Below are 16,110 nucleotides of genomic sequence, written 5' to 3'. Positions count from 1 at the left end.
ACCCGTGCAACCCAGGCACTGGCTGTCCAAGTAGCAATTGTCATCCATGGATTGGTCCGCTTGATCCATAGGCTGCTTGGCACCTTTTCTGCTGCATCTGTGTCGTTCTTGATTGCTCTATGGTTTTGGAGTCCTCTAGTGCCCAGACACTTCAGTGCCTGCAGAGACTGGCCTGCAAAGCCTCTGCATCTTTACCTCCCCTGGCCCTGCTTTGGCATTCAAGGCAACAGCAAATCAAATAACCACTTGCCATCAAGGATATGTATCTGACAAATCTACAGCAACTGTGTAATGCTCTCATGTCAATATGTAATGTTCCCAAAACTTTGTTGATTCTATACCATGAATAATTAGGACAAAGGAGGTTGTAACGCAGTATTATTAAGGTGAACTTAACGAATTGACCAGTGAGAATTTGTTAAAACTGAGGATATTTTTCTTTTTGTAGTTTTTTTTTTTTAATCTTTCTTAACCCATCTACATCACGTGTAGCATGACAGATAAGTTATGATGCAGGATGGCGTGATTTGTTGTGATGCTTGTTTTTTGTAGCTGTCACTTTAAAAGCGAGTTCAAGGTAAACAAGGCTGGTGTGCTCTGGTTGGCCAGCACCAGAGGAAGTGTGCGGTGCTCTTCCTGTGTTTTTATCCATTTATAACTGATGCAGGCTGCCAGTAAATGGTCGCTTAAATGTGAAGAAGCTGCTGCGGCTTAAGCGCCCGATTTAACACTGTGAGTCTCTTCTTTGTGGCGGAATATAAGCGAAACGGTGACAGTTGCACAGCTGTAGGAAAGTAAACGGCGTTAGCCTATTGCTAGGCTAATGCTTCTTAGCTAATGTGAGCTAACAAAGATCAGATAACCAGAGTCAGGGAATATTTAGATGACGCTTGCTTCTGTTCCCTGTGTTTTTCGGACTGCCTTTTTAAATCTAAGTGTCCATCGAGATATTCGACATAACGGTGTTTTCCTCTGCTCCACAGCACGCCACGACGAAACCCTAATGGTGATTACGTGAAGATGAAATCCACAAAAGGGGAGGCAAAGACAGAAGAGACACAAAGCGATGCGGTCACTATTAAAGCTGAGCATAAATTAGAGCAGGGGAGTGATGGCGAGGAAGGCTTCAGTGAAGTATACACTAATGGGCACGGCCTCAATATCCAGATAAAGGAGGAGCCACATTCGCAGGAGATCAGCGAGGAGCACAGTGAAGGCACAGAAGACACTAAGCCTGACACTATTACAGATGCTTATATTTCACAAGGACACATAAAGGAGGAGTTTGACTCCTACCATCCACCACATTATGAATTCACTGAAGCTGCTGTCAAGGAGGAGCCGGAGTCGTGGGTCAAAAAAGAGAGAGAGAGTGAAGAAGAGGTGGAGGATGCAAGCAGCGCCCGAGAGGGGTTTGAAGAGGGAGAGGAGGAGGCTTGCAGAGGTAGAGACCGGCCTTAAGTCTGGGTCTTTTTGCTTTTAGTTGTTATTCACCTTTTCCAAATTTTACAAATAGCCAGTTTTAGCTTGAAAAGTATGCATAAGAAACACATTAATGCAAGCTCTAGAGGTGTATCTGCATTTACATTTTTTTTAATCAGCTGAGGGTTAAATACATATGTTTTAAAAAAGTTAAGAAATAACAGAAGCACTGTTAGTGATCCTTAAGCTAGACACCCTCATTGAAGGGAATAGCAAGACAAGAAAATGGAAAGATTCTGACCAAAAATTACATTACATTAAAAAATCCAGATCCAGCCACTGAATATATAGTTATAGTCAGAAGTTTACATAGTCTCATCATGGGCATGAATTTAGGGCTTTAAATTATTTATTTGAACTGTTCTTTTTCAAGAGTGGAATTATCTTACAGCATACATCTTTAATAACTTTAAAAACAAAAATTGGGTGACACAGCTTAAATGTCTTTATTATAAATCAAGAGAGTTTCCTATTACTGTAACAGGAAAAGTCTAATCATACATTCTTACCTTTGCTTGATGTGACTCCTGTCTATTTTTTTGTCACTCCTATGTAGAGTCATCATCTGAGTTTTTTCCATGTCCGCACTGCACTGTCTCCTTTACTGACTTGGACTTCCTGGAGAAGCATGTTAAGTGGGTCCATCAGAAACAGTACCTTGCGAAACTCAACACGTGCTTCTCAAGCCGCACACTAAATCTCATCCCCAAATACAGCTGCGGTGCATGCAGCAGTACCTTTAACTCTAAAGTACACCTCAGGGTCCACGTACGTGAAGTCCACCCTTCTGCCCCTCCCCGCAGGCTTCACCCTTGCCCAACCTGTGCTCGCAGCTTCCAGTACCTGAAGAACCTAAAAAATCACTGTCAGCGCTGGCACAACATGTCTGTGGTTACTAGAGGAGGATATCTCAGTTGTGCTGATTGTGGGAAGAGTTTCAAAACTACCTGGGGTCAAGGACCTCATTTGTGTCATGAACTAGATAGCACAGAGCCTGAAGATAAACCAATCTGTCTGGACACTGGTGTGGAGTGTCCAGAATGTGGTAAGAAAGTGCGCACACCTCAAAGCCTGGAAGACCACATGCGCACCCACACAGGCGACCGGCCGTTTGTCTGCAAGGATTGCGGCAGGAGGTTTGTAGAGCGCAGCGGCTGGCGACAACACATGAAAATACACACAGGGGAGAAGCCCTACAAATGTCAGGTGTGTGAGAAAGCCTTTTTAAGGTCCCACCATCTTAAGTGCCATTTAACCACACACTCTGGCAAGAAGGAATATTCCTGCTCGGAATGTGGAAAGGAGTTTGGATTGAAGTCTAGCCTGGATCTACACCTGAGGACACATTCAAGTGAAAGACCCTTCCACTGCAATGTGTGCGGGAAAAATTTTAACACTCAGAGAAACCTGAGGGTTCACACTAAACTTCATACCAACGAGAAAGCTCATCAGTGCGGAGACTGCGGGTTGAAGATCGGAGATCTCGGCGCTTTAAAAATACACTTACGAACACACACTGGTGAAAGGCCTTACCACTGCACTGTCTGCGGCAGTAGGTTCATTCGCCTTGCCCATTTAAGAAATCACCAACGCACCCACACTGGTGAGAGACCCTACAAATGTACTGAATGCGATAAGAGTTTCACACAGTCCGGTGACTTGGTGAAACACAAACGGATACACTCTGGGGAAAAGCCCTTTGAATGTCCCGAGTGCCACCGCTGTTACACTTCATCTGGTGATCTGGGGAAGCACAGGAGGAGTCACACTAACCTGCGCCCCTACACATGTCAGGAATGTGGGAAAAGCTTTCGCCTGTCGGGCCATTTGAAAACTCACATGTTAACTCACACGGGCGAGAAGCCGTATTCTTGCCCTAAATGCCTCCGCAGGTTTGCCCGCTCTCACCATCTTTCCGGTCACGTTGCCAAATGCCGCTAAGCTTTAAAGAGAAGATTGTAAATAGGACAGTGCTGACTTTAAGTTGCAAGTAAAAGTACACTACCCAGTCTGTTTTTGTATGTTTTTTTTTAAATGAATGTGTTAAAGCAAACTCTTACCTGTAAATGTAATGCATGACATTTTTTACCCATCAAAAGTAAAAGGCTGTTGTCACGCTGCTGGAGCGGCGTGGGGAACCAAGTTTGTGTAAAAACCTGAGTTCAAATCTCAGTGAGCTCGATGTAAAGGTCAGAGGTCAGCATTTCTGAAAATCATCTAGTATTTTCAAATGTATAGCATAGGTCCATCTACAAGGAGGCTGCTGGGTAGAACTGGTGGTTGCCAGTAGTTTTTCTTTTAACGGCACTGTCGCAACAATAATCTGTTTTTGCAAAACACTATAAGGATAGCTTGAACAAATCATGAAATTCTGCTAATGGATTGTTTTTCTTCTTCCACTTGTTGATTACTAAATTATCTGTAATACATCAATGAAAGTTTGAAGTGCAAGGTGTATCCCTGTATTTATTGCTTTTATATATTTATTTTTAGTATTATATTTTATTGTCTATAATTTATATAATTAATGTTGTGAATGGTTTTAATGTCACTCTGTGTCGTTTTGGTTTTGCTGTGTGAAGCGCTTTAAGCTGCATGTTTGTCTGAATGTTTGTGTGTAAATAAAGTGAAGTTGAGTCAGTTTATGTGACGAATGCATTAACACTGAGTCACGTGTGAGATCTAGCATCAACCTAACACACGCAGAACAGATCATCTTACAACACCCCCCCCCCCATTTACTTGGCAGTAAATGGGTTATGTTAGGTTGGTTTTTTTGGACTGAAAAAAGAAGGAATCTAATTACTTCACCACCTTAAAAATAATAAGCAGAAGTAGAAGTAAGAGTGTAGACTGTTATTTCTTTTAGTAGCTGGCTAATTCATTGGCCAAAATAGTGTAATTATTTTGGGAGATGATTATATTCTTGAAAACTTATTGTGCATGTAGGACACATACAAAAATTCTGGATATTCTTCCTGTACAGTTGGATTATTATTAAATCAGTCTTGCATTTTAATGCCTTAATACAGTTTCTTTTATCCTTATACTGCAATGTTGTGTGGGCAGCCACTTGTCCCACCAATCTTAATAAAATTAAAAGAATTTTGAGAATAATTTGTTGTGCTAATGTTTTTTAAGACATTTTTTTTGGTTTTAGTTGAATGTTCCTCAGTCTGACTGTATTGAAGCTTCCTCTGAGGTATGTAAGAAATTTCTGAATTTCTTTGTGGAAAAGGTGAATAACACCAGGGCTCAGAAAACACCACCTGCTCTTGACCCTTCAGTCCCTGTTTCTTGCTGTGCTGTTTTCTACCAGTTTAAGCCTGTAAATTTCTCTTTATTCTATGAGGTTGTTAGTCATCTGAAGCCCTCAGGTTCCCCTACTGATCTTGTTCTACTTCAATTATTTAAAGAGGTCGTTTCTACTCTTGGGCTATTCATTCTTGTTATTGTTATTACCAGTTTCTCATCTGGTATTTTTCCTAAAATTTTGAAACATGCTATAGTTCAGCCTCTGCTTTAGAAAACTAGCCTGGATCCCTCTGTTTTATCAAATTTTAGGCTTATTTCCAAGTTTCCTTTTTCTCTAAAATTCTGGAGAAAATTACATATAATCAGCTGAAAACCTTTTTAAATGAAAATAATGTCCTCGAGATTTTTCAGTCTTTTTTTAAATCTCTGCATAGCACCAAATCTGCATTGCTTACAGTTGTTAATGACGTCCTCCTGGCTACAAATGTAGGGGATCATGTGATCTTGGTTCTCCTATAGATTAACAGTTGCCTTTGACGCAGTGGATCACAATATTTTACTATCATTCTTGGTACACTGTGTAGGCATTCATGGTACTGCTCTGAAGTGATTTAGGTCTTACCTGGCTGAGAGAACATTTTGTGTCAGCCTTTCAGATTTTAGATCCTCCCCAGCTCTAGTCTCATGTGGGGTACCACAGAGATCAATACTTGGACCTCTGCTTTTCTCCCCTTTTTTTTAGAAGGCAAAAAATTGCTTTCCATTTATATGCAGATGATACGCAGGTTTATATGCCCCTAAAAAAGACAAATGACCACTACATGCAAGCGCTAAATGACTGTCTTGAGGAAGTGAAAGCTTGGTTGGCTCTTTGGGTCAGGTGTCACTGGTGGGTTCTTTCCTGTGGACATGGGCCCTCTAGCACATCTTGTCAAAAGATGATTTCAGAACAGTAATCCATGCTAAGTAATCCATCCGACTGAGCTGGATTACTGTAACTCATGGTACCTTGGTATTAGCCAGTCATCCTTGTCACGTCTTCAGCTGGTACATGTTGAAGGGAGGATATTACTCCTATTTTATCTCTCACTAGACTGGCTGCCTTTCCATTTTAGAGTTCATTCTAAAATTCTTTTATTTGTTTTTTCTCACTATCTCTCTGAGCTACAGCACCTGCACACCCCCTCGTGGTCTCTTCGATCAACTGAGCAGTTGTTATTGGATGTGCCGAAGACGCATCAGAAGCTCCGGGGGATCGGGCTTTCACAGTTGCGTCTCCCAAATTGTAGAACGCATTGCCATTACAAATTAGAAAGGCCTCCTCAAGCGATCAAAGATCCACCTGTTCAGTTTGTCTTTTAACCCAGTATAGAAATGTTAAATTTATTTGGATTTTATTTTTGATGTTAGTGTTCTATTTGTTTACTGTATTTTTATTTTTAGTATTTATATTTATTTTGATATTTTTTCTTATTTTATGTTCAGCACTTTGGTCAGTGCTCGCTGTTTTTAAAGTACATTATAGAGGCACTTTAAGAGGGGCAGAGGCAGGATTTAGTGCAGATGAACTTTTGTTATTTTTATTTACCAAAGTGAAAACAGGTGAATAAGTGTTAGACCACAAATCCACCCCTGCATTAAAATCCGCACTTCTCCGGAATACATTTCATAACATAATATTATTTTTGGTTAATATTGTCTTTTTATCTTATCCACCACAAACGTAGCTGCCTGGAAGACCGATCCACAGCAATCAGTAAAATGCTCAGTAAATAATTCATATTTAAGGGTTTTTATGTGCAAGTTTATGCGTCATAATGTTTTTTTTCTGTCATTAATCTCTATAATCTTCTCATATAATGTGAAACTAAAGTAAGTTTGTGCTTTTCTCCACCAACCTTCAAGTGTTCAACATAAACGCCACGCCTCTGCGGTGCTGGAGGGAATTTAAAACGACCGCTTCCTTTTCCGCTTAGCCGAGAGCTCCGGCAGGTAGAGTTTGGATAAAAAACAATAACACAAGCCAGTGTAGCTTACAAGTGAAATGACGCTCCTTCCGAGATATTCCAGCTTCAATAACCAGGCTCAAGAATACCGTGTCCAGATGCGAGTTCATTTTAGGTATGTACGAAGTACTGCACCCATCATTAAAGGTTCAAGGAACACCAAAAAACCAAGTCCGGAGTAATAAGCAATATAGTGAATGACGCAGTAGGTCAGTTAAGTGGATTTAGTTTTATGTGAAGTTAAGTCTATCAGTTTTATTGCTGAGAAAAGTAGCATTTAATACCTTTAATCCACATTTCTATTCATATAATCTAATTTAAAATACAAACAAAATATAAAAATTATTAACCAGAAAAAATTATTTTCATAACCAAATGTGTTATGTATTGCAAAATTGATAGATAGACAAGCTGGCTTTTATAAGCTAACGTTAGCTGAAAACACGTCCATGTAAAGTAATAGATGCCTCCACTGTGGATTGCAGATAGCTGTAGACATTAGATGGCTGTTGTACTTTTCTCCCAACTTTCTCTGGACCTGAGATGATTTAAACCATAATTTTTCTAAACTGGATTAACTCCACTCCATAAGACCTATTGCACCTAATTTTCAGTCCAGTTCTAGTGTGATTTGGCATACTGGAGCATTTTCTTCAGTGTAGCAGAGAAAATGCTTGTTTAAGAATGGCTTTGTGACAGCTACACATCCACTGAGACCATTTCTGACAAGAAAACAGATCAATTGAATAGCCAGATGTATCTCTCAGGTCCTGTGTTGCTGGAGCTTTACCTATTAAGGGCATGACTTATAGAAAGTGTTCATCTGATGTAGGCAGACCAGCCCCTAAAGTTGTTGGCTAATAGCTCTTTGGGAATCAACATGCTGATGTAAAAAACACGACTTTTTTCCAGTCTGTGTTGTCTTTGGCATTTTTTGGTTCTTTGCTAGGTTGTCTGTTATGCATAGACAAAAATACTCGTTCATCCCCCTTTTTTCTTTTTATTTAGTGTCAATCACAACAGCAATCAAGGGGCTTTATATTGCAACCCCAACAATCAAATGACCCCCTTTGAGCAAGCACGTAGTGACAGTGGGAGGGAAAAACTCACTTTTAACAGGAAGAAACCTTCAGCAGAACCAGGCTCAGAGAAAGGCAGACATTTGCCACGACTGGTTGAGGGCTAGGGGAGAAAGACAGGCCCAAATACACACTATGGAAGAGAGCCCAAGATTAATAATGACTAATGATTACATGCAGAGTGATGTGTAAGCACATAGTGAGTGAAAAAGGTAGGTAGGAAGGCCCCAGTCTTGGCCTAGTGCAGAGGGAGAATCCAGGGTTACCTTGTTGAGCCCCAATTATATGCTTGAATATGTCAGCATTAAGTGGCTTAACAAACAAGACATGCCTCGTAAAATGGTCAGGTGCAAGGAGTCAACTGAAAATGAGTGAAAAAGCAATAAAATCCAAAGACCAACATTAAAGGACCTGTAGAAAGCCTGGAAAACTATAAATCGAGGCCACTTTTAAAAAACTTACAAAGTCTGGCTCCTTGAAAGCAGACTATCTAGAAATCAGGGATGGCTCAAGACCTTTTCACAGTACAGGCATTTGAAGTAGGCATTTGCGTTAGGTCCTTAAAATGACCTTAATCTAGTATGCATAAACCACGGCTACCCATTAAGTGGCATGCACCACTGTTAATACACCTTGGCTTTTCCTGCTATGATATGTCAGATTGTCAGCTGTGAAAAGAAGGTATGCCGGCCAGGATTGCCTCCAAGACATGTCCAAGACTGTGCTGTTGAGCATCATATGCTTAAATTGGCCTCTTCAGTTTGTCATATAATCAATAACTTTCCCTTTGTACTTAAAATGAAGCAAGGGGATGTGACATATTTTCATTTGATATGTTTTTAGTTCACACTTCTGCTTTCAGAACTACACAGATGATGTAGAAACACTGAAAATAATCTCAGCGAACAAAAACCTCAGAGACTGAAACCTCATGGGATTTAGGCATTAAGTAACAAGCCACAGAAGTTCAGTTTGAGTCGGTCCTGTTTATGATATACCTCAGTACTACTCTTTGTAATAATGTAAGCATTTACTTTACATTACAATGACATAATAATAAAATCCCTTTTTAGGTTAATATATGACATTAAATGTCTGTACACTGCAGTTATTTTTGTCTACACTGATGAGAAGGCAGCTGGTAAGATGACCAAGCTTGCTAAGACAGATCTGCAGTCAGATTGCAAACACCATGCAGAATTCAAAGACATACAAGACTGCCATTATAAGCCGGAGACTGCAGGAGATGAGGCAGATCTTTGGCGAGATTCTGTTCCCCAAAATCATTTATTGACCCAAAACCAAAACTACAGTTTTCAATCCCACAAAAACTGAGGTATGTTGACCAGGATTGCCTCCAAGCAGTTCTAAAAAAAACATTACACGCTTTGGGAGAATGACAGACATTATCTTGCACTGAAAAGAATACTTTACAGTGCAGTGAAGTACACACCATTAATAACAACTTTGTCAAGTCTGCAAAATGAGCTAGAATCACACTGTACTAAATATAAAGGAGAGCTGAGGAGTGAACAAGAGAGCTCAGGCTGGAATAATGTTAACTGTAAACAATTCAAAGAGGTGCCAGCAGAAACCGAGATGCATGAAACGTGCCTTTTAACAAAGTTTGGGTATTGGGAATTTAAAGGCTTGGAGGCATTTGTTAAGGAAGATACTGATGCATGCTTAACTGGACTCTATGAGGTGACACCACAAGCTGAGGCAGTGAAAAGCAACATTGGTAAGTTGCTTCATACATAATCTTTTACTGATCCTTGTCTTTCAGCTAGATGTATGATAAGGTATTTTAAGCTTTAAACAATTGGAACTCTCATTGGAATATCTTTTTTTTATTTGTTCAGATCAGAGCAGGGTTGTTTTCAAGATTCAGCTTTCGTTTTGCCATTTCTGCTTATTTTTTGTTATAGTTCCTGCTGTAGCAAACAGTCAATCAAGTTCAGGAGAACTCATACAATCACATTTGATACCTTTTCAAACCATTCATTACAAGTAAACCATGTACACTCATGCAACTCCTCATCTAAATCCCTTTTCAAACAGAGTAGTTGGATTGTGCTGGTCAACACAAAGTTATTATTTTCTGAACAGTAAGATTTGAATGCTGTAATTTGTCTGGCCTCTCAGACCCAGATTGAGAAAAAAAACTCCTAATGCTGCCACTATTGTTGCACTACAATAAAAAGCAGAGCGGAATTATTAAAATGTTCAGTCTCCAAGCAGTTCTTTATAACTTCACCATCACAAGGTTTTAACTTTCATCTAAAATAAAAACACCTAAGAGAAAAAAATCAGTTTTCTGAAATGAAAGAGGGTTTTTATTTTTGCAAATGCCAAAGGACTAAATGCCAGCACTGATATTTGATGTTTGTTGTGTAGGAAACCAGAAAGGCGCTGAGCAGTATGTAAAAACAGATCAACAGGCTATAAGAAACAAGAAGAAGAATGTTTCTCGTTTTCATGTCGTTTCTGGGAAATCACACCTGCCCAGTTTGTTTTGAGGAGTTGCTGTCACCAGGTATAGCATGGTATTGGGAATAGTGGTAACTACATTGCTCCCATTGTACAGGTAATATCTATAGTTCCTGGTGACACAAACCTCATGAGTGTGTTTACAAAAAATGATAGAAAGGTGCAGGAGTTGAAAGTATATTCGCATGAAAATACCAGAGAAAAGGCCTTATCACTGCAAGGTGCATGACAGGCTGTGGGATTTATTCAATCTGTGAGGTGACACAGTGGTAAGACGGCACACGGATGGTGACAGACCTAAAGGTGTAACTGCATTAAAGGCCCAGCTGAGCATCTCACAGTAGCAAATGTAGAACTTGATGTTGTCCATGGGTCTCGAGTTCAGACAGTCACTGAATGCAAAGGATTTGATTATGATGATTATATCTGCAAAAGATTAACAGACTAGCATAATAAAGGCCTGTTTTGCCAGTTAGAAATGTTAGATTATTATAGGGCACACAAGACATCTGATTTAAAAGCCCAAAACAAAAGTATATTTTGAACATGAGAGAAGAAACCCCAGTGGGCCTAATGGAATGTTTAGTAGGAAAAAATAAATGATAAACTTAATAAATGACAAAGCTCTGTGAGAGGGAAACATATTCTGAAACAATGCATAGAAAAGAAAAGCTCCATTTATATCTTTCAGATGCGTAAAATGCATTGCTTTGTGTCTTTTTCACTTTATTTCCTATTTGGATTGTTATATATAAATATGTGTGTATATCTACCTCTAGTAAGGCAGTCATCAGAGGAAAACCTTGTTCACGTTCATTTACACCCAGGATATGCATCACTAGGACACGGGCCGCAACCAAACCTGTCTCGGTCAATTCAGTGGGAATTGGTCTATTATTTTTATGTCCGCAATTACAGGGACAGAGTAGTAACTACGATTCCAGCACAGATAACAAAGATATATTTAGGAGTAAATAATATTGACTGTACCTTTGTTTAAAGCTGGAATCAATACTTCTTAAAGCGTGTCCATTTTTCATTTAGCCGCGTCATGTCTGTGTGGAGGAGGGGCAGAGAGATGAATGGGTGGATTCTCTAATTCCCCCTGTTGCAGTTATCATAATTGTTGAACATCCACGGTTTTTAAAGATCGGGCTCGAGGAGAGGCAGGCCACACAAAGAAAGTTAATAGATTTGGAAAATTGAGATAGATTGCACAGCAGCCATTTTTGGAATGTTCCATCGGCGTGGCAGGCAGATGGACAAATATGATCCAGGGATGAGAAAGTGGTGGGGGGAGCGATGCAGCACACAAACACAGGATGGGAGAGAATGGGTCCTGATAAATAATGGTGTTACTCTTTACCCTTTCCATACAGTGTTATCCGTATCTTATCCCCAGTTGAGTGACAGCTGGATGCGTCACAGTTTGAGGCCTACACCAGTCTTAGACCGGGCGAGCTGGCTGAAGATTTCTCCCCAAAGAGACCACCTTTTGAAATGGCAGTAGTTCCTCTCTTGAGACACCAGGGGGAAATGGATAGCTGTGGAAAGGATGCTTCGGGGAATGAGTGAGCTCAGGAAATGTCTCCTGCTCAGAAGTTTAGGCCATTTGTTTGAACTACCGTATGGAGTGAGCGTGCGGTTGGCACTGTATGTAGAAAATATGTTTTATGTTCCATTGTAAAGTAACATTTTACCTCCTCCCTCATCATAAACAGTGCTGCTTCATCTTACAGCGCTCCCCGTGAAAGACCTCTGACCTTCTCATTTGTCAGCTGAAGATGGCTTTTAGGATCTCTAAAAGAGATTTTACAGCAGTGATTTATCCACAGGGGCCCGCATTTGTTTCCATCCGTTTTGATATCCGTCATTGTTTTCACATTTGATGCATTCAGGCTTTCCTCTGCTCTTCAGAAATCTTTCCCATATCCAATTTTCGCCTTTCCTATGTCCAATTTTCCCTAATATTCAGATGATTATGGCAGGATGCTTTCCTTCCCCCCCTCTCAGCGTTCTGCTCTTTTCCTCTCCTGCTTCTATTTTCCCTTCATTCTCTTTCACTGTCCTTCTTGGATTCGAACATGCAGCTGTATTATTTCAATGTTTAGAGTGACATTACATTTTATCAGGGAAGATATAGAAGCACTAAAATGGCCAAGAATCTACTGCAAATCATCAACAAATTGACAACGTAAAACCTTACATTTATTTAGGTTTCCCCGTCTGAAAGCCAAATGGCAAAAAACATTTTCAATCAGCCACCTTTGACAGACACTTGGTAGTGTTTTAGGTTGCAGACTGAGAATTAAATTACCCCATATTGAATCTTATAAAAGTCCAGTTGAGAGGATTTTCTTTTTGTGATGTAATTTGAGCTATCCAATTTTCCTTGTATTTACTGTCTATATTTTTGTCAATTTGGCAGAGGAACACATTGCGCGCGTTGGCGCTGCGTGTCACTGATGTCGTCATGCTACAGTGGTTTTGGTGTTGGCTGGCCTCCGAGGTCAGTGTGTGGGAAGAGATGGTGGCTCTGCAGGGCTTTGCGGCGGCTCTTGGCCTGTCCCTTTGGGCTCTGGTAGGCCCACATCCATTCCTCTCATTCATGAAGGGGTCAACACACGGGTCAAAACACACAGTTTGACTCGCTGCAACACACTGCTGCATGTAGGCGTAGATGAAACCAGGTATTTTGTGGGCCTTTGGTAAGCTGCTGCTGGTAGCGGCTCTTACTTCTCTCCCTCTCAAGTCCACTTTGCCTAAAAGCATTGCTCACACAAAGGAAGGAGAGAAAACTGAGAGTGGGCTGCTGAGTTACACATAAAAGGATGGAAAGACGCTGTTTATTCCCTATTACCATCACCACATTGACAGCTTGGTCGAGAGGTACGCGGGATTTCTCTCTCACTCCGACGCCAAATGCTAGCATTGACAAACTATGCTAGTCCATACTAACGTGGTCCCCACCAGGCCAGCTGCTATCGTGCTGACTGCTGAAGTGGATCTCTTTGCATTGGCCTCCCTCCTCCTCTCATCCCACTGTAACCTCTTGCTCTCTCTGTCTCTTTAGTGGAGGAATAGAGATGTGGAGGGCAAGAGAGACTGACAGTGTGCGCTCCCCTGCTCAGTAAATATGAACTGCACCCAGCAGACAGACTCATTCATCACAGGGGAAAGAGGGGGAAAAGAGGGTGTAGAGGCAGGGTGGAGGGATACCGAAAGGACCAAGAGAAGTGTCCAAAAGACAGAAAGACAGAGGGAGGAAGAGGAGAGGTGGGAGGAATAGGAAGCAGATGGAGAGAGAATGAAAGAAAGGAAAGTGTTCTGGGAGAAGTGAGTGGGAGAAAGGGATAACAGGCTGAAAAAGAAGAGAGTGCCTTGGATGATTGAAGGATAAATAAAGGATGGAAGAAAGGATGTGCAAGGGAGGAGAAACCTCAAGCATGGGAAAACTGATGAAATATAGGAGGACATTTTATATCTCATCACCAAGAGATCTTGTGTTGTGATCGGTGCCCTTAAGCATCTTGTTACAACAGAAATATTAGTTTTTCTGCCCTGCAGTCAGAAAGCTTGCGTCTCACACAGACTTGGTGTTTTTAGCCTTTTTTTTAACCTTAAATATGTAGTTGTACTACATTGCGAGTTTATTAATTGCTGCATAAACATACCCCCCCCCCCCAAAAAAAGAAGTTATTAGGTTTTCAAAAAAGTATTAACATTACATTAAGAGTACCTAGTTTGCTTTTTTCTAAAGAGAAAAAAATAAATGTCTTGATTTATTTAATGTGGGAAATAAGCCAGTATCACATATCTGTGCATGGATGAAGTATGTGATCCTTGTGTAATAGTTTTAGAGGTAACTAAAGGTAAAAGGCTAATTCAAGCCACTGAAGTCCTTTGTCATATTTGATTATGCTTATGGTGGCCCATCAGGAGAACCCTAAACAACAATGAGCTTCAAAGATAAAGTCAGTCTGAGCAGAAAAGAACATCATTGGCCATCTGCATCTTGCTAAATATCACAGGAATAAATTGGAAGGTTGTTTTAACTATGTTAATGAATGAGACCAATAAGAAACATTCTGTTGGGAGGAAGGTAAATACCTTAAATAGCTCATCTGTGAAATGGGGTGGTTGTAGTATCATGGTGGAGCAATGAATTGTGAAATATGCCAGCACCTTTTAATGGAAAATGTCTTTTAACTAAAAAGAATAAAGTTGGTCATGTAGAAAGACAGTGTTTTACCTTAATGCTTTTAATGAAGATAATGCTTTGGAAATGTAAAATCAAAGTCCTGCCTGTAATCTAGCTGAAAGATTTGGACTTTTGAAAATATTTGAAATAAGCAGTCCATGAGAGCACACCAACCATAAAGGCTGTCTTATATCCAGGGCTGACTGACAGATATTTAAATGCATTTATTGCTTCACAAAGGTACTGAAATATATCCCCCCCCCCCCACACACACACACACACAGATATTTTGATTATGTAATGACAATGTATCCATCTGCCATTATCTCTACAATTCACAGGACTCACTTCTTCTCACATAGTTTGGGTCTTCACCCAAACTGCACTTAAAGGGGAAAGTCACATTTGGAGTTTCACAAGAATTGCTACTCCTGCTACAGAAATAACTGTTTGTGAGCCTCCTTCACTTCTCAGTGGATTTTAATTCTCATCATTTTGAACAATTCAGCAAACTAGTGATAACTAAACTTAGAACTTTCTTTCTGTAGTCCACAAATTACAAACCTGTGAATTGTGATGGATCATGAGCAGGGTGAGCCACTACATCACTGACATTCTGGTTTTCTCGTTTGTTGTACTTTAAGGATGCTTTAGGTCATATCTCTGCAGAAATATAGAAAATATTAAAGGGTTGACAAACATTGTGTATGCACTTGGATATTAGGTCATATTTCATCACTGGAAACAATTATTTTTTTTTTCATCCATATTATGAGTATATTTCCAGTTAGGCCTCAGTCAGGAGAATGTACTAGCTGTCTATATCTAAATTTCATGTTTTTAAAGTTTAAGGCTAACAATGCTCCAGGTTTTATTTTTGTCAGTAAGTCATGCATAAAGCACTCCCAGTACTTTATATGCCTCAAACAAAATATTTCTTGGAAACCCCATATAGTCCTTTGCCCTTTCCGGTCCATGTCTGCAATTTCCAACAACTTCCCCGTCTTCACTCTCACCAGCACCACCTCCTTTCCATCTTTTTCCACTCCAAAGAAAGACAGGAGAGAGGGAAGATGATGTGTGACAGATGCCATATTTCGACTTTCTGTCAGGGAGATTAATATTGACACATTGTGTTTCTTGGGGCTTGTTGACTGTGTGTGTTGGGCTTTGATTTCATTATCCTCTGCTCAGCCACTTTTTTCTTAAGAATCAGACAATAACAGATGTGGCGACTGAAATAGAGACAGCGATATTGGAGGGGCTGAGTGAGCAAGTCATATTGGGTGGGTCGGCCATCAGTCCTGTTGGCTGTGGAAGTGCAAACCCCCCAAGGATATCCAGAGTACAGAGACCTTTCCATCTTATCAAGCCTTTCAGCTCATCAGTAGCACGAGCCTTAAGCTTGTCCTACAGTAGTTTCCGTGCATAAATGCTTTAGTTTGAACTTAATGTAGCAGTGTATCATTATAACATAGAACCTGCATGTTTTACAATTATTTAATTTTCTGTTATAGACTGATTTACTCCCTTCATAGCCACATATTGGACTTTTAATACATGTATTTGGCAGTTATAGTCAATAATATATTATATT

General features: G+C 40.2%; 1 protein-coding gene across 1 annotated transcript; it reads left to right on the top strand.

Moving 5' to 3' along the window:
- The first annotated feature begins 586 nt into the window (after positions 1 to 586).
- Positions 587 to 4,150, top strand: LOC102201339 (oocyte zinc finger protein XlCOF6). The gene is made up of 3 exons (XM_005736178.1): positions 587 to 732; positions 984 to 1,444; positions 2,039 to 4,150. The coding sequence occupies exons 2-3, from the start codon at positions 1,021 to 1,023 to the stop codon at positions 3,421 to 3,423; spliced, it is 1,809 nt and encodes a 602-aa protein (XP_005736235.1). The 5' UTR covers positions 587 to 732; positions 984 to 1,020; the 3' UTR covers positions 3,424 to 4,150.
- Positions 4,151 to 16,110: the final 11,960 nt, after the last annotated feature.

The sequence above is a fragment of the Pundamilia nyererei genome, unplaced genomic scaffold (genome assembly GCF_000239375.1).
Source record: "Pundamilia nyererei isolate P.nyererei 1_Seehausen unplaced genomic scaffold, PunNye1.0 scaffold00067, whole genome shotgun sequence".
Classification (NCBI taxonomy): Eukaryota; Metazoa; Chordata; class Actinopteri; order Cichliformes; family Cichlidae; genus Pundamilia; species Pundamilia nyererei.
Note: the sequence above shows the minus strand (reverse complement) of the source record. Positions and strands in the feature narration are given on the sequence as shown.

Excerpts from the sequence above, each read along its gene's own strand:
- LOC102201339 (XM_005736178.1), top strand. The coding sequence starts at position 1,021 with ATGAAATCCACAAAAGGGGAGGCAAAGACAGAAGAGACACAAAGCGAT. Across the intron at positions 1,445-2,038 it reads AGAGGAGGAGGCTTGCAGAG|AGTCATCATCTGAGTTTTTT; the intron begins GTAGAGACCGGC and ends ACTCCTATGTAG.